Source organism: Boleophthalmus pectinirostris, unplaced genomic scaffold, assembly GCF_026225935.1.
Source record: "Boleophthalmus pectinirostris isolate CB_2022bp ecotype Guang Dong unplaced genomic scaffold, ASM2622593v1 HiC_scaffold_7, whole genome shotgun sequence".
In the NCBI taxonomy this organism is placed as follows: domain Eukaryota; kingdom Metazoa; phylum Chordata; class Actinopteri; order Gobiiformes; family Gobiidae; genus Boleophthalmus; species Boleophthalmus pectinirostris.
In genome coordinates this window covers 14,381,130-14,398,953 of record NW_026571473.1, presented here as the reverse complement: position 1 = coordinate 14,398,953, position 17,824 = coordinate 14,381,130, and the positions used below count along the sequence as shown (strand labels likewise).

Here is a 17,824-nt window from a genome sequence, read left to right as displayed (position 1 = left end):
ATAAACTGAACATTCTATATAAAGGATTTATGAGATGCCCAGTGGCATATGTGTGAATTGCTTAACTGGGCTTTTTGATTTTGGCTATGTCATAAATTGTCTGAGCAAGTCTTTTCCAGCTGAGTCTGATCCCTGTGTGGCTGTTGTGTTAATTAACAAGTCCAAAATGGTGCCATAAACCTTTCGAGTGGACTTACATATAGACAAAGGTAATTACTGGATTAGCACTAGTCAATACCCTTTGCTTGCTTAAGAAGAGGGCACCAACAACTACCACTGATCATTTACAGCTGTCGTGGCAACAGATCTGGTGTTTTATTAATGAACACAATACTGAGAAAAAATATGAACCACTTTAAGACAATGTGCATACACTGTATTACATCCAAAAATCGGAGTTACAGTTTATCGAAAATATAATGCACAGTAAGAGTATTTTTTTGTGGTACCAATCAAAATGTAACACAAGGTTTACCAAAAGAGTAAGTAACAGGAATCCTAAAGAAGAGATGTCAACAAAAGAAAATCTCACTCACTCCAGCACGGTAAACAGCATCAAGGTCACTACGAGAGCACAAAGAGAGGCACCGCAGCCAATAAATGTCAGTTTGGTCAAGATGAGCTCCTCCTCTGGACTCCACTACAACACAAACAGATAGAAAAAGCTTATTTTTATTTTTTACAAAACTATATGGAAGTCAGTTGATTTTAGTCATGTGGAAGAGTTTTTGGACATGCACACTTACAGTATACATAGTAGTACAGTCTATGGGTGCACATACAGACAGTGACACCTACTGGTCAATATAGTAATTTGCAAAAAATAGATTTTAGGATTTAAACAGAAACATATCTTATTTGTACATTAGGACTAATCAATATGACAGATTTTTCACAACTGCAAGTAATTTTATGTTGACATATTTAAAATAAATAACATTACTAACATTGCTCTTCTGAACATAAACAATACAGACCTTGACTAATTGCAATTTGACACACAAATCTGAATTCTGAACTACATCACATGCTTTTACTGACAGTGAGTGGGGTTTGTCTGACTTTCAAGACAAAAACTCACATTTGGGGATTAAAATTAAATTGTGCAGCCCTAAAGTCTTGAAAAGTGACAAATTATGCTAATTAATGAAATAAATAAAAATATATACCCATTATAAAGATTTCAGATGAAAAAACAAACAAACAAAAAACAAAATCATTTTCTTTGATATTATATGTTGATGTTTTGTTTTGTTTTTTTACATATTTCACACACCTCTGACTCAAGGTAATTCATGAGCACAGCAAAGTTGGTAGTGTGGTTGCAAAGACAGGTCACAACACCAGCATCTGCAGATACAACTGTGCAGCCATCACTGGACCAGCGGTTCATCTGCCTGTAGAAACATTACAAGTAATCTGTGTGATTAGCATTAGATTTTTGGAGTTATGAATCTATGAAAATGACATGTTAACAGCAAAATCACACAATTTCTTTCTGATTACTCACATCTTATATCATTTATAGCTCGCATACCATTTAAATAATCTTAAAGGTCAAGAAATCAGATAATAATCATATTTTAGTGTGCATGTAAACTAAGCAACTGTGAGCTTACATGAGACTGAAATTCCAAAAGGCACAGACACTTTGCTGGGAAGACTTGGCCTAAAAATAGAGGTATAAAAGCATGTTTGACACAAGGGAATAGTTGATATAAACAGAAAGAATAGTTAATGGTCTAAAATACTATGGTCAGTACCTTATGAGACGTTGAAAGTGTGTAATGAACTGTAACAGGGATGTTCTTTGGTTTTACACTGCCTCGAACAGTGGCTGATATGACAGCAGAAGCAAGATGCTGAGGATTATCTCTGAAAACACAAGAAAATGTTCCAGTATGCAACTTTAAATTCAAAAAAATGTCATAGTTTAAAATTGCTTACCTTACATTGTCTTTATGTGAGTTTTTAGCATTATGGGCAGCCTGCTCAGCTCCAGCCAAAATGTCATTCAGATTGCTGTAGTGGGTGTGGATAAGAACCACATCTTCATATCCTGGTATGAAAGGAAAATTTGTGTATTTCTAAAGTCTCACTAATCAATCTCCAATATTTTAAATGCAAAATAAAAAAATAAAAAAACTGTGTATAGTTAGGTAATGTAGTTATAGTTATGTAATTAGTGTTGTCGAGATGCCACATTTCAAACTCAATTTGATACTAAGGAAAATGCTCAATAGTCAATACCAATTTCAATTGCAAATTTATGATTAGACCCCTCTTTTTTAATAGATTATGTCATTTTCAACACAAACATTCAACTTTGACTTGTTTTTCTGTAGTACTCATACTAAAAAACTAGGTATAAACAGAATTTAAAAACTGTGATACTAGACAAAGTTAATGCACCAATAGATTATAGTACATATTTTTACTTTTTATGCCACGGTCATTTCACTATAGGCCTACCCTGTCTGTGTAACCTCTGAAGTTCTGTGTCAGATATGAGCAGCTTGTCCTGATCACTGTTGCTAACAGAGAAAGAGTGAGAAGTGGAGGGTTTAAAGACTTCACTTTTGCTTGCATTAGAAAGCCTTTGACACTTCATATCTACACCTGGAGAGGAACACAGGAAACAGGGATTCAGATTTTTCATTAGGTTTGAGTGTATTTTTTGTTTAACAAAGTTAGAAATCTTACCAATATTTTTTGTGAAGAGTGTAAAATTACGTTTTTCTACTGAGAACATGTCAGCAAGAGTTTCAGTGAGAATGTCAATAGTTTTGACAATATCAAATGGTCCCACACTATCCTGAAGATTAATGAAAACACACAATCAGTGAGCCAGTAAAAAAAAAAATATTAACAAATAATGATAAATAAATAATAAAAGCACACAAAGCATATGACAATGCATTATTCAACCACTATATCAGTGTGAGTAAGCTATTTCTGTAGCTATATTTGCCCTGGTAGACTTGGAGGCCATTCTCCAGTTTTATTCTCTTACTGATTTTGGTACAAATGAAAAAAAAAAAAGTGCTGCTCACTAGTGTGATCTGTGATGTTTACAGTGATACCAACTCCCATTAAGGATCACAGTTTAAATGTGCATTCATATATTTACACCCCAGCTTGGGTCTCTACTTTGTGGGTGCGTGTTTGTGCTGCTGCTGGCTCTCACCCCCCTCCCTTCCAGATTCCAGAGAGTGGGAGAGCAAACCTAATGAGCTGCACCTGATTGTGGGCGTGGCCCTCCATCTTTAAAAGCTGGCTGCTTTTCTCCTTTCCATCATGTGGCCATAACTTTGCCTGAATCCTGCTTTTAATAAGTATCTACATTTGTACCTTTTTTAAACATGTGTGGACTCCATCTTGTTCGAACCCTAAGCCACTTTGTGACAAACCTTATCATGGAGTCCGCATAAAAATAGATATTTATTAAAAACAGGATGCAGGCAAAGTTGTGAAGTTGTGTAAAATGTGAGAACTAAAATAATCACACAATCCAATAATTTGATCTGATTTTTGGTGTATGTTTACGTGCACAAAAAAATCTGATCATCAGTGGATTTTTTTAGAGTAACAAAGTGAAATTAATTTCTCTTTAAACCAGGAGTGTCCAAACTATAGCCAAACAGCCAGCTTCTCTGCAGCAGTCACACAGCCCTGTATGACAGAGAGAGGAGAGGAGCCTCACACCAAACTGACATTAGCTAAGTTATGAGCAACATACTTACGAAATTAAAAATATGGACTTTTAAAACTGTTAAATGTCAATATTAATGACAATAGTATTTCTCTTGTAATCAATGAGAAATCGCTACTGGTTAAAATACATTTTGTATTTTTACTTGAGTTTTCAGACTATCATCTAAGAACTATTTTGACTGTGTTTGCTAATGTGTGCATTGTGTCACCATGGTAACTGTTGAACAATCCACTATATATACATGTAGAAAGCTCCCAACATGATGTCAGTATTAATTAATAGTAAATAAGGTTCATATACTCACTCCATCTACCGTCTGTCCCATCCACTTTGCTGCCATGTGGGGCTCCAACAGCAGACTAGCCAGTTTAATGAAGTTTGTAGCAATGGACACCAAGACTTCTGAAGCAGTGGCAGAAGACAGTCCAGTCTCAATTTGCTTCAACACAAGAAGAAGATCCTTCGAGGAGTTACTAGATATAGCCCCAGTTTCGAAGTCATGTAGCACAGTCTGAGTCAAGTGCTGCAACAACTTCAGATCTCCTTTCCGTGAAGTATTCATGTTTAATTCTTTGGTATCCTGAAATAGATTATTGTATGAAAAGAATGATATTCATATTTAGTATTATTACAGAATAGTTTATAATAGTAGAGTCCACTCACCGGTTAGTATAGACCAAAAAAGATAAAAGAAATTGTATTATTTTGGGGGGTTCTGTGCTTTAATAAATGAATAAGAATGCTTACTGTTACCTTTCTTAAACTGACAAACAGCCCCTTGGGATGAATCGCATGTGGTTTGGCTCATATTTTTTACAACCGGATCAAAGGCAGCACAATCCACAACAGGCAGCTTCTTCAGTGGTATATTTATAGAGTAGCTGTTTGATAGGAAACCGTCCTCCAACACTCTCATAAAAGTAACGTTTGAAATAGCAGTGAAATCTGCTAAAAAATACAGGGATAAAAAGATCAAATTAGCATTATGCAACTGACATGTTATTTGTTACATATTTGTTGTCTCCGTGGAGATATTATCACGTTGACTGGAATGTTCCACAGTATGTCATTACAATTAATTATCTTTCTGTCTGTCCACAGATCTGACATGTAACTTAGCTTTTTGGCGTCATCTGCTTGCCTTCATGGAGCTAGATGATTTAAAAGTCATACTGTGGAACATTACAGGCAAAGCAATAACATCTCCATGGAGACCACCAGGTGGCAGACCCTTCACCATCAAAAGTTATAGAGTGCACCTTTAAGTGTTACAAGTCATGCAAGTTATTCTACTGGAGTTCCCCTAAACTTGGAGAATGAGCACAGAGAAGGGGTGTCTGGCCCCTGACTGTTCACTGGGGACAATGATGTCAGAACAGCACAAGTTTGTTTTTAAGGGTGGGATTCTGAATGATGTGACTCTCTAAAAATTTACAACCATTTGGGAGCCCTTGCGGTTGCCAATTACTGTAGTCACAAGCTCATATTACACACAGACTGAAGAGAAACTAGATCATTTAAACTCTGCCAGTGTTATAAAGAGACATTAGGAGGAAATACTCAAGATAATTCTGTTGCCCAGAACCATACACATTACTGGATATTCAACAAACCAGAAAGGCTTTTTATAGTTTAAAAGGATTAAACGTCTGTTCACCTAATGTCGAAAATATTCATAAGGTTTCAATTATCAGGTTTCTGTTGTCAAATAGATTGAACTTAAACATCAAAATAAATCTTTGCATGATTCAAGCTAAGTATTCAATCCAAAATGTTTCTTAGATGATCTGTATGTACTGTTTTAGCAACTCCACCCACCAACTTCAAAACAAAAAACTGAACTGAAAGTGACATTTGCATAGAATCCACCAGCTTTACTGAACAAAAGTGAGCTAAATGCTGTGATTTGGCGCTCAGATAACGTTTTTTCATACATGATGCGTACTCGCTATTGTACCTTGACACGTCCTATCTTTTAGCTTTGTGACAGTGGATTCTATTTCCATAGCCTCTTCACTCCATTTGAACATAAGCCCAGAAGAAGGAGGTGAACACAGGTTTTCCATGGTGCGGATTTCATGGCTGGTCAGCTCTCGATCCCAAATGTGCAGTTGTGTGATGCTACCAGAGAATGATTCACGCTTTTTGAAAGGACCCCCGAAGGTGACCTGCTCCTGGCCGATAACAAAAAGACCATCAGGGCCAATCCGGCTGGAGCTGTGTAAGCCATCGCCCATGGAGACAGAAGTCCCATTTGCAAACATGGCCCAGTGTCCCCTATTTTGGCTCCATGAAACACAGACTGAGTGCCAAGAGCTGTCATGCTCAAAAGCTTCATGGTAAGGCCCATGGATGCCATGGACCAACAGAGCCAGCTGCACGGGCTTTGCCTTGATTAGGTTTGCACGAAGCTGAAATTCATGACTGTATGACGGGATGGAGTAGGAAAAGACAGAAGAAATTCCAAAGCAGTTTGGATCAAAGCGAAGCTTGGTGCAAACGGTCATGGAGTCCATAGAAGTAAACTTGTGTCTGAGGCGAGCACTCTTCGTGTCCGACCGCCCAGCGAACTCCAGAATGAGGCTTTCAGAACCTTTATTCCATCACACACAGGGAAAAGAGGCATTAGTGCAAAGTTTGGCACTATTCTTGGAAAGTATGCAACACAATTCCACTGTGTCCTCGTGTTCTTACTGTAAACATTGTGGCTCAAAATTTCATGCCAAAATTGTCAGTTCCATTTTAAACAAATGCAATGTTTGAAAAGAATATACACAAAGACTATGTTTGAAAATGAGTGCTAATATGTTAAAATGACAGAGTGGACCTACCTTGTGTGTCTGCCACAGTTTTCCTGGCAATCCACACTGGCTGAGAAATGTTCAAGGATTTGAGGAAGGTAGAGAGGTCTTGGTTCTCTGCAGAGCTAGATACAGAGGCTAAGGCTCCTGAACGCTGCTTACACACTCTCTCTGCTTCTTCCCACTGCAGATGGTCAGGCACATACTCATAGTATGTCTCATCATGTGAAGCACTGAAGGCTGCTAACAGACAAATGGGCTTTAACCAAAGAGCAGGCAGGGTACAAGGAATTATTAGTCATACATTTTCAGATAAAATATGATGCCCTGTGTTTTTAATGCTATAACCACATTACTGCTGTCAGTAAGCTTTGGTTAAGCTTAGTTACAATGTAGGCTACAACTCCTATAGGTCTATAAGATACCCAGTATTCTAACATCAAACTATACATCGGCAATTCCACAGGTTGAGTCACCTACCTGATAAAAAGCTCTGAAGACAAACCTGAAATGAAATATATGGTTAAGCTATAGTTAATATGTAGTATAAAGGCCACCAGACAGAATGGCCAAATAGCCCTACTGCACAATGACAAAAACACATTTCTTTCAGGGAAAATATTGAGCAAGTTTGCATCTTCAAGAGTTAAGATCAAATAGTTCTACAAGAAAATCAATTGTCAAATGTTACTTACAAAAATCTTAATTTTTATCCACACGGTTTTATGCATTCTGAAAAGTAAACAATTAAACGGGATAAAGGGTTTGTCCACTTTAGTTTATAAAATGCAAAGATTAGGCCTTTCGTGTGGTTTACCTGAGTCACTTTTGGCGCGGTTCTTGTCATTCCAATGAGCGCACGTCTGGCAAAAGCAGCATCTAAATAGCCTATTAGCGAGAGGCTAAATCCTTAGGTTCTAGTTCAGCTATTGTTCGTGAGTTCGGTCGTCATTGGAGAAGCAGCCCTCTGCTTCCTCCAGCTGCAGTGGGAGGATGCACTGAAGCTGAACGGAGGGTGTAGCCCAGAGTTTAGCAGAGCAGAGGGCTGCCCCAGACCGGGATGCAACACGTGTCAGAGCCGCTAGGTTTGATTTGTATCTTCAAGATTAGTGACCAAAATTATGTAATCCGAGGTGAAATTCTTCTCTTCTCAGAATGATAGAGGAATAGTGAGAATATTCAAATATTAATTGAAAAAGGATAAAAACTTTGTATTTCCAACTTCACAAAAGATGTTAAGATTGTGAAAGCCTGCTCAGAGACACTAGCATTACATATATAAAATAAAACAATATTTTGTTTCATATGCACGTTTATTGCATGTTTATTTATAGCATGTATTTTAGAGACCCTGTACATTACAAGTATTGAAACATGGTAGAAAATATTACATGCCTGTGTGTGTGTGTGTGTGTGTGCGTGATAAAATCACAAGTATAAAAGGATAATATAACACCAAAGAAGCTGTTAAAATTCAGATGAAATCTGTTACATACATTGCAATATTCTCGATTTATGACAGAGAATGTACCACTTACAAAGCACTGGAAGAGATTTTTTCAGTAAAACGTGATTTAAAAACAGAAATAAATAAGCATTAAACCCAGCGTGGACTTCCACCTATCCCACCTGAAGGCAAAGCGTAGACTACTTTACTAAAAACTCTATTTCTGACTGTGCTGTGAATGGTAGCACTTTTTTGGCATGAGGCATCACTTCCTGAGCTCCTCTCTGAAGTGTCTGCTCCTCCCTCCCCTTCTGCGTGCTGTGGCCACGGCAGGCACAGTGAGTGGAGGGCAGAATTAATATCATTGTGTACAGTATTTGGAGATGGGGCAGACTGCATCCCTTCTCTGTCCTTAAAGAGACCAGTTATGAGCTCATCCACTCTTCTGGCTGATGATGAGATAAGGTCTCTAGAGCCTCCAACGTTAACATCTGTGTCTATCCCTAAAAAATGTGATAGAATTGAATAAGCATATTACATACGAAACAGTATTATTATTTTGCATAATCAGTAGAAATACAAGTCAAGTAAATGTTTCAACAACTTGGGTTTTTGCACTGCATAAAAACCCACATATCAGTACCTCGAAGTGCAGTGGATAAAGAACAATTCAGCTGTCCAAGAACTTGGTTTAGCTCAAACAACTGGGTCACTATTGTTCTCAGTTTTTGGCAACTTGAAGTTGAAGCTGCTTCTTCAAACTCTTTTTTCTCCTGCATTTCCTGCCAACAAAAACACAAATTAAGGATAATAGATTTACCAATGACTAAACTATTTTCCAATTTTTCACAAAAAAAATTTTGGTAGAAACAGAAATGGACATATGCTGAGATCCATTCATACATAACAGTATTGCAAGTCACTGGTAACAAAGATGCTTGGTGTGTAGCAAAGATAAAGGCAAACAAACTCAGCTTTGACCGATTGGACTTTATTCTCTTCAGACATGTATTACCTGAGTGCTTAACAAAGCAAAAAGATAAACACAGAGTTTAAGAACCAATCCAGAACAAAGAACCTGCCAGAACTGTCAGGTGAGGAGTCAAGACTTTTATACCAACTGTAGCTCAAAGTCATTTCAATTGGCCACAAACGTTATTAAATTATAGCTGTGGGACCATACTTACAGAGATATGGTAAAGCATGTAGTTCTGAAGAGCACGAGCCAAGTCAAGTACCTTTGATTTAAGGCTTTGTAAAACCTGCAAACATAAATTAATAAAAGGCCTTCATCTTATGAGCAAAGATGTTTGTATATTTGTACCTATTTTGGAGGAAGCAAGACAGTTATGAATCTTAATTAAGGTTTAGATTACTTCTCAATAGGGTTTATAGGCACAAAATAATGCAAAAAGTGCATTTTGCAGACAAGAGTATCATAGCAATGCATATCGTAGAATAAGTGTAGAATAAGAATATATTTGCTATCTGAAGATTAACTTATCACAACATCAGTTCAGGTAATTATTTGACAATGCAAGTCCATTATTTTAAGATACAGAAACAATAGGTGAACCACTAATCCCAGCCCAAACTCAGTCTGAACCAGTGGTGAGCACTTTTGGCTGGGCCTAGGCTCAGGATGAGAGTAATGGGAGCGCCAGTGGGTGTGTTATGATGGGCAAATTTGCACATGTTCAAACTGTTTAAAAAAATTGCTTAGTATTGTTTTTGCCTAACACCATACACCCAGTTTTGCTGTATATTTGATAAATGAAGGCCAATCTCAATATACTGTGACTATTCATTCTGTTTAAACTGATTCATATTCAAATGAGAGTTGTCAGAGTCACTTTTTTTTCATACTTAAGTCCTACCGGATTTTGTGGATACGCCAACTGGGCATCCCTCAGCATTTCTCTGGTTATGTTGAGGTTCTCCTCTAAGAGAGAATGAAGCCCTTTACTAGTTCCTTTCAGCAGAGATGTGATCATTGAAGGCTACAGTGGAAAAAAGTAATGCATTATTTATAAAAATCATAACTGCATTTTTTGTAAAATGATGACAAGAGAAATTTACTAAATTTCCCTACGGCTGTTAGGGTTAGGGTTATGTAAAATGAGTGGCATTATTAGCGGCATTACCTTGCCAGTGGCTTGAGCTGTGAGGGCAATAGTATTCAGAGGCAAGCCTGTCACTGCTGCCAAGTGGCAAATCGTAACCAACGCTGCATTCAGACACTGGCTACTCTTCCGCCGAGCTTCTGTCACCATTGACGTAATTTCAGACTCACAACCCTGTACATGAAAAACAAGTAACTTTCAGAGAGCATCAAATCAGCACAGCCCGACAAATATGTTATAACATAATTTATGCACTGGTGATTCACAGCAAATGGTTCTACACACAAACATGCACATGCCGTAGGACACATTTGTTACATTTAAATTCTACACATTGAGCAAGAATCTAAGCCAGGGTGTGAAATTGTGTGTTTAGGTCCTGGGCCTGGTAAGGAATTTAGATTTATTTTCCATATATTCATGTGCTGTTTGGGGCTCAAGGTTGAGAATTCCCTTTGCTTGGCTATTTCCATAGACAGAGCTCAAACAGCTCAAAGCTAAGACCAGTCAATCAATCCTTTGCATTTTGATTAGCCAGCCCCATGCCCAAACTGCACTCAGCTGAAAATGTGTTTCCAGCGGTTTTGGACTAAAATATTGACAGTAAGTGCCTTGAAAAGCAAAGGTATATTATGCAAGTCTGTTGCCTGTAATGGGCTAAAGTATTTTTCATGTGTACCTGTATCAGAAGTTGAAAAAATCCTCCCATTTTCTTCACTTGACTCTTAAGTTCTTCTGTGATTGTGTAGAGCAGGCCTGAGGAAGACTTCACTATTGCCAACCACTGCATGGTGACAAACACCGCACTCTCCATGGCTATAGTCGACTTGACCATTTGAGTTTGTGCTACAGGGTTACCTATGAATACTGCAGGAAAATTCCAAAATGAGTAATGTCCTTTAACAAAATATATTTCAGTTAATACAAACATATATTCTTACCATTTTCTGTATTGTCCTCATCCAGGCTGTCATACAAATCAGAGATCGTTTGGGCTGCTGTGTAAACTATGTATAGATCAGAGGCCAGTCGGTCTGCCAAACTTTCCTCTGAGGTATTACAACTCCGGAGAAGAGCTACTGATTGGCCAATCAGCTCCTTACAGATTCCTGGTATGGCAGAGTCTGCTGAGCTTGGAGAAGTGGACGGAGGTTTGGTACCACCCATTAAACCTGAAAAGAATGGAGGACATAGGCAGGCTGAGATGCAAAAGAGGACATAGTGCTATCTATATCTATCTATCTATCTTTTTTTTTTTTTTTTACCAGAAGTTTGGGTGGAACCATTATGAAGACTCTGGATTGGATGAACTCTGATCTCGTACAGTTTGCCAGAAATTCTCCTACTTTTTAACAGGCTTCTACTCCTATAATCAAATAAAATCAGACAAAATTTAAGTTTTTTTGTTTTTTTTTTCATTCATAAACACACCTTTTGTATTACATAAATTGCTGTTAACTGTAAAAGAAATGCAAGGAATAAAAATGTATAAATTAAATTACAGCAAGACACACTATGAGGACAGGATGTAAATAATGTATAATTACCTGCGCCGTGAAAAAGAGGAGGAAGAGGAGGCCGATATATCTTGCTCCCACTCATCATCAGGGTCATAAAACACATCGTCATCTTTAAAGCTAGAATCCTCCTGCAGAGATAAAATCACTGGTGTCATGACCAAACATTTTCTACACATGTTGATATTGTCAACACTAAAAATAGGACATTACAGGCAGGAATTCACTTTGCCAATAGATTTTGAGCAGAGAATAAGTTTATAAGTTTACTATACACAGGTACATTTTCTGGTAAATGCCTTATGAAGTAAAACATACATTATTTTATTTTAGCAATAACATAAAAAAAGACAAACCTGTTCAAGTTCTCGCATGACAGCCATGTTGTTTTGAAATTTTTCCAAGCTCCAAAATGTGGAGATCCCAAGCTTTGTGTTCTGTACCCGAACATGGAGCCCACCTTGATCATTCTCAGAGCTTTCATGTCTGCAGCAGAAGAAACATCAGGAGTGTTTAACAAATACTCTCCTCTAGCCCTCTGACACACGACCACCTTACCTGCTAAAAACTGTGTTCTTCCGAAGCTTCGTACTTATCTTGTTGGCTTCTTCAATCATTAAGGACAGCTTCATTGCATTCCATTTAGGAGAATCTACAACACAGTGGTTTAAAATACATGTGGTAACTAAATTAGATATGATCAGTCTAAAATAGCAAACTCACCATTTTTGACACTTTGGTTTTCCCTTAAAGCTCTTTTCTTTTGGATTTCCTCAAGCTCCCTGCTGATTTTCTTTTTTTCCGCCTCAAGAGCCTCCACAATCTTAGCTTGAGTGACCCGATGTTCCTCCATTGCCTGGAAGTTAAATAATAAGAAATATGAAATACACCCAAGGGAAACAACATATGATGAGTACCTTCATCAGAGCCTAAAGCTTTAACATAGTAAACAAAGTCATATGGTCACAGATGTTCAGATTTTTTGTGCCAAGTCTGACCTGGGCCTCCATGTGCAAGCGGAGGCGTTTCCTCTGGGTGTCAACCTCTTGTTCCAACTCCAACTTGGCCATTTTGAGATCTTTCATCTGGCAAGCCACCTTTTGCTTGTCTAGTTCCTGCTGACGTTTGCGTTCATTTTCTGTATGCTAACAAAGATCATACTGTTTGCAAAACATGTCTCCATACAACAAAGATAGATTATTAAAACATTTTTAATGAATGTTTCATTACCAGCTCTCTTTCTAGTGCTCGAATCCGGTCTTCATAAAGAGCCTTTTGGTTCAAGAGTTCTTTGTGTGCCACCTCTTTCGCCATTTGTATTCCCTGCATCATTTCTTTTTTAGCCTTTAAATTGGCTTCTTCAATTTCTGCCTCTAGTCTTGAATGAAAACAAAATAGCTATTTTGATTAATACCCATTTTAATGGTTATGTGTAGTGCATAAAATTTAACTCACTGTGCTCTTTGAGCTGCAAGCAGCTCATTTTTGGCAAATTCAAAATCTTTGTGCCCATCGCCTGCACCTGTCCAGCAAGACACCCGCTTCCCAGACTGAACCTCTGCTGGATGATTGAAGCGGAAGTAGTGGTCCCCACCCAAAATCACTCTATCGCCCTGAAAACACGGTTTATGATTAAATTACACTTTATTACACAGGATAATGAAGCTTTTGGGAAATTACTTACGTGATGAAGAACATGGGATTCATAAATGAGACTGCCGTTAACAAAAGTCTTGGCATTTTCCATTGGCGTAATGCTTACAGTACCTTGCATGTTGCTTATAACACTGAAGAAAAAAAGTAAATTATTGTTGATATTAAGAAACATAGGAGCATTTTTATGATGCTTTTCATACCAGTGTTGATCTGCAATCAGAGCTCCTGTCAGTTGAATATCATGGGTTGAATTAGATTTCATTTTCCCTACTGTTGTTTGGCCCTCTTTGATCATGTATAAAAGCATCTCAGACAACTGTGGATCCTCATTGAGGTTGACCAAATTTGGAAGACGGTTGTCTACTTTGAATGTCACACCAGCTTTCTGGAAAAATAAAATAAAAGGAAAATCAAGGATTTACCAACTACTACATTTAAACTGTATAATGGAATATCAAAATTAACCTGCAACTCCTTGGCCTCATCACGTTTACGAATTTCTGCTTCTTCAAGTTTTTTTCTCCATGCCCTGTACAGTTATAGAGTGAGCCATATATAATATTTTTATCCTGGCATGATCCTACACTATTACTGTAGATTATGTCTTATTTAATTTTCAGCTTTTTCACTGATCATTTAATATAGAGAGGTTTATTACTTGCCTGTTGGCCTCCACCATTTCTTTTTCTTGCTGGCACAGTTTATTCCTTAAGGCCACAATCTCCTGCTGAAACTGTTTGACTCTCTCAGGCTCTACACCTTGGGCGCTCATCTGAGCTGCTCTTAGCTTCTCCACCTCTGCCTTTAGGTCTTAAAAATAAAAGAAAATAAACATGTCATAAATGTCGTGACTAGAAGCAGGGAGCTGATTGAATGACTGAATTAACTGTACAAGTCTAGTTATGCCAATAATTCCATAATAATGGAGAGACAACAGCTCCCCTTAGTGTCCAAAGGTGGAATAACAAAACAATTAAATTCATTCTCAGGAGTATTAAAAGGATTTTTAAAAGCAACTTTGTCTGGCTGCACAAATAGAAACTAAGAGGCATTATTTGTTAAATCTAAAAAATATTACGCTTGGGAACAATAGTGATTATAGATTCAAACTTCAAGGCACTTGAAACCACTAGTTTACATAATAAAGCTATTTGGAATGATTCTTTATTGGAGATAGTTTCTTTTACACACATTTCACATTTGCAAGATCTTCAGCAATGTATGTGTCATACCTCTGATGAGTTTGGCGTTGGTATCCTCATTGACCTTGGCAACATTGATGATAGTCCGAGCCTGCTGAGCATAGCGCAGGGTACTGAGGCTTTCATCCACACTACAACCAGCTGGGCTGAGCGTAGCAATCATGGCCGTCTTTGAGTTTCCACCAAGACTCTCCCGTAACAGCCTGCAGTTAATGTAAACAATGTAATAGTTATGTAAATTAAAATATTTAAATAAAAAATATGAATAAAATAATATGGCAATGTACTCTTACCAGGTAAGAACAGACTCGCGGTATGGTATGAAAGCCTTCTTTCTGCTCAAAGCCTGCTCAGAAAGCGCTGAAATGACTTTTCCAAGCGTTAAAAGGGATTTATTGATACTAGCACCTTCCTATAAAAGCAAGGATAAAATAATAATCATGCATGTTAATATAACAAAAAACAAATTATGAAATTGTGGTATACCCTGAGTCTGTCCCCACTGGTTTTAGCTGAGTTACAGCGTTCACTGCCCGCCAGATCCACCAAGTTTATCTTGCTGGTGATGCTGTGGTCATGTTCCTCTCCTTCAACCAACTCAGTCTGTAAAAAAGAAAAAGTTAAAAATCAGTGGATCTTCTAATAAAATAGTTTATATGATTGCATTAAAATAGTCATACTTTAGTCTGGGTCATAACTAAGGTGAGGACAGAGTGTGATCTGGAGCTCTTGTCATTCATTCCAGTTGCAGCTGTAGCTCTTTGTTTATTGCCAAGCTGTAGCCAACCCTAGATACAACAGACAACAAACATGTAAAGCTAACCCTTAAAAAGTTACTATGACTCAATACTGTAATGAAATAATTTACTAAACTCGCCTGAATGTCCTCATAACAGCCCACAACATTACTGTAAAAACAGAAAATTTACAAGTTTTGATGACTTGTTTTTTCTTTTAATAAAAAAATAGAATCGCTTACGCAGAAAGTGCTTCCACATAAGGGCCATGTACTGGGTGTTCTCTGACTCTCAACTGAAAACAAAATATTTCTCTGTTAACTTGTTGCATGGTGTAACATGGATAAAAAAAATAATACACTATTTGTCTTTTTTTAATAATACATTTTTTCTTCTTACTGGCATGTGCCTTTGATTGGGATCATCCCGGGTGACAAGCAGATCATGAATCTTCTCATTGTACACTTCAAAATAGCTCATTTCTACATGGCAATTAACCTAGAGCAAGAAACACAACACACAACATTAAAGTGGACATAAAAGAAACATTCTTTAATAAATATAACATTGTGATAAGTAAAATAAAAGGTACCTTTTCACTTTTCAAAGAAGTCAACTCTGAAAATAAATCTTCACAGAATCGGGGGATTATGCCTGCCTCATCGCCAAACCCCATCATTCTAAAGTGTCATTTATACATTCAGACAAGGAAAAATGTTGATTGATCTTCTGAGTAGACGGATGGATTATACAAAATAAGCAAAATACTCACGTGTAAGACTTCCCTGAGCCAGTTTGACCATAGGCAAAGAGACAGGTGTTGTAACCCTCAAATGCCCGGTGTAAGAGAGGTTTGGCCAAGCTCTCATAAACCGTCTGCTGGCTTGCAAAGGCAGAGTCACTGATGTCCACTGAGCAAAAAGAGAAGTCGTACGCAAAAATGTAGCTTTGCTTTGTGTCTGGATGGTGGACTACAGTCTCTTGGCCATTCATAAAAATGACCTGCAAAGTTTTCTCTGTCGTTTCCCTAAAACAAGAAAATAATTAATTGAAATATTAGATCAACAACCCATTACAACCTCAGAAGAACACCACTAACCTGGTGTTAAAAGGGCGGACACGAACTGCAACAGTAACTGCACTGTTTTCCATTTGTAGAGTATCTGGCTGCTTCACAACTTCACTTGGTCGGGAAAGGGACTGTTCCGGTTGCACTGGGGTAGGTGCAGTGGTGGTTGTTCTCGGCCTGGCGGACTCTCCTCTTGGAGTGGCAGTTGTGGTACTCAGATTGGTCACAGAGTTTGTGACTCTGCCAACTCTGGGAGCTGGAACAGGTTTTGAATCACCATTTTGCTGTATTCGTGACTTGGATCTTTCTAGACTTGAGGTTTTATGCAGTGGTTTAGAGGCTTCCTTAGCTGCCAGTTTTTCAAACACATCTCGCTTTGCAGCTATTTTCTCAAATTGGGTCCTTCTGGTGGGTGTGTTAAAACCTTTGTCATCTTTCTCCAAATGCCTAGCAGTAGATTTTAGTAACAAAGGCGTTGAGCCGTTTGTCACCTTTGCCTTGCCTTCGATGCGGATACCACTTTTTCTTCTGTAACTTTTTCCTCCATCTTTCAAACTAACTGAGCGAACCAAAGCGGTTGTCCTGCCGTTTGGTTCAGTCAAAACTTTTGATGCAGCGAGGTGAGCATTGCTGCTAAGCCTCGACCCGCGATTCACGCTCTTATCCATGGACGAAGGCGTCCTGGTTCTTCTCTGCAGTGTCAGTCTCTTTTCCGCTGATGCTGCTGCTGCTGCTGGCGTGCTGCTCTGGCTGTTGTCTACTACAAATGTTCGTTCACTCCCAGATTTCCTTTTTGACCTCCTCTGTAGTGTGAGGCGACCGTGGTAAGGAGTCTGCGGTGTAGAAACCACATATGTTCTGTTCACTTGCCTACTCCTTTCCGACGTCTTGCCATTGTCCTCGTTTACAGAATCCAGTGTTACCGAATTTACCGAGTCTTTTACATCTCGATTTATAGCCCTCCCACCTGACAGAAGATGGTCATAATACACTGTATGTTTCCTCGCTTGGACACTAAAAAGCGACATTGTAATCTCTTTTCAAATATAAAACACCTCAAATTAAAATTAGAGCAAGAGCAATATTACTACAATTAACGGCATTCGTTTTGTTTGTTTTTTTACCTACACATCACGTTTCTAAAGCAAGTAAACTCGCTTAATGTACATACCCTTGTAGCAAAAATACAAATCAAACAATATTAAAAATATACAAAAAATGATTTGTTCTGCGATCCCTACAGTCAAAGCTGCTTTGTTTATGTTCTTCTTCTTGCTTCCGCCTTCGCCCGCCGCATTTTCAAACCATCCTTCAAACTCACTGCTGATTGGTTGAAATCTTAACTGACGTTACGTAGGCACGTAGGGTCCGAAATGCCATAATCCGACACTGGGTGGAGACATTAGCCTGGAAGTGTGATTATAAATCTATCTTGTTTATTAAGAAGTGCAGAGACTCGAGTGCTTCACAGACATTAAGGTTCTGGTTAAACTTTTGCATCAATGCATCATCAATGTAATATTCTTTTTTTATGCAGAGAAAACAAGGCTTGCGGGT

The 17,824-nt window shown here is 38.1% G+C and overlaps 2 protein-coding genes across 7 annotated transcripts in view; both read right to left on the bottom strand.

Moving 5' to 3' along the window:
* Positions 1–7,491, bottom strand: part of LOC129412029 (adhesion G-protein coupled receptor D2) — a 59,252-nt gene extending 51,761 nt beyond the window's left edge. The window contains exons 1-14 of one of the 6 annotated variants that reach the window (XM_055164708.1): positions 7,334–7,491; positions 7,212–7,248; positions 6,997–7,021; positions 6,547–6,759; positions 5,661–6,308; positions 4,469–4,663; positions 4,020–4,285; positions 2,704–2,815; positions 2,473–2,619; positions 1,948–2,059; positions 1,764–1,875; positions 1,620–1,669; positions 1,277–1,397; positions 537–640 (exon numbers count right to left, since the gene is read on the bottom strand). In XM_055164708.1, coding sequence (XP_055020683.1) covers positions 537–640; positions 1,277–1,397; positions 1,620–1,669; positions 1,764–1,875; positions 1,948–2,059; positions 2,473–2,619; positions 2,704–2,815; positions 4,020–4,285; positions 4,469–4,663; positions 5,661–6,308; positions 6,547–6,759; positions 6,997–7,021; positions 7,212–7,247 — 2,141 coding nt within the window. In that variant the 5' untranslated portion in view covers position 7,248; positions 7,334–7,491. The remainder of the gene's footprint in view (positions 1–536; positions 641–1,276; positions 1,398–1,619; positions 1,670–1,763; positions 1,876–1,947; positions 2,060–2,472; positions 2,620–2,703; positions 2,816–4,019; positions 4,286–4,468; positions 4,664–5,660; positions 6,309–6,546; positions 6,760–6,996; positions 7,022–7,211; positions 7,249–7,333) is intronic. The other 5 variants (XM_055164710.1, XM_055164711.1, XM_055164709.1 and 2 more) reach the window with 5 other exon arrangements.
* A 341-nt stretch (positions 7,492–7,832) lies between these two features.
* kif14 (kinesin family member 14) lies at positions 7,833–17,550 on the bottom strand. The gene is made up of 29 exons (XM_055165109.1): positions 16,298–17,550; positions 15,971–16,225; positions 15,791–15,878; positions 15,598–15,696; positions 15,441–15,493; positions 15,339–15,369; positions 15,142–15,249; positions 14,948–15,064; positions 14,755–14,873; positions 14,492–14,664; positions 13,922–14,069; positions 13,725–13,788; positions 13,460–13,644; positions 13,288–13,390; positions 13,059–13,216; positions 12,834–12,981; positions 12,602–12,748; positions 12,327–12,459; positions 12,162–12,255; positions 11,960–12,089; positions 11,634–11,734; positions 11,352–11,452; positions 11,028–11,258; positions 10,766–10,953; positions 10,108–10,260; positions 9,841–9,963; positions 9,151–9,225; positions 8,607–8,745; positions 7,833–8,466 (listed from the first exon to the last, which is right to left on the bottom strand). Exons 1-29 carry the CDS (start codon positions 17,293–17,295, stop codon positions 8,114–8,116), a joined length of 4,815 nt encoding a protein of 1,604 aa, XP_055021084.1. The 5' UTR covers positions 17,296–17,550; the 3' UTR covers positions 7,833–8,113.
* Positions 17,551–17,824: the final 274 nt, after the last annotated feature.

Bases quoted from the DNA above. Each gene is read 5' to 3' on its own strand.
- kif14 (XM_055165109.1), bottom strand. From the start codon at position 17,295: ATGTCGCTTTTTAGTGTCCAAGCGAGGAAACATACAGTGTATTATGAC. The intron at 14,874-14,947 runs GTATACCACAAT...TTGCTTTTATAG, and splicing joins CCAGTGGGGACAGACTCAGG to GAAGGTGCTAGTATCAATAA. The intron at 12,256-12,326 runs GTGAGTTTGCTA...ACTGTGTTGTAG, and splicing joins AAACCAAAGTGTCAAAAATG to ATTCTCCTAAATGGAATGCA.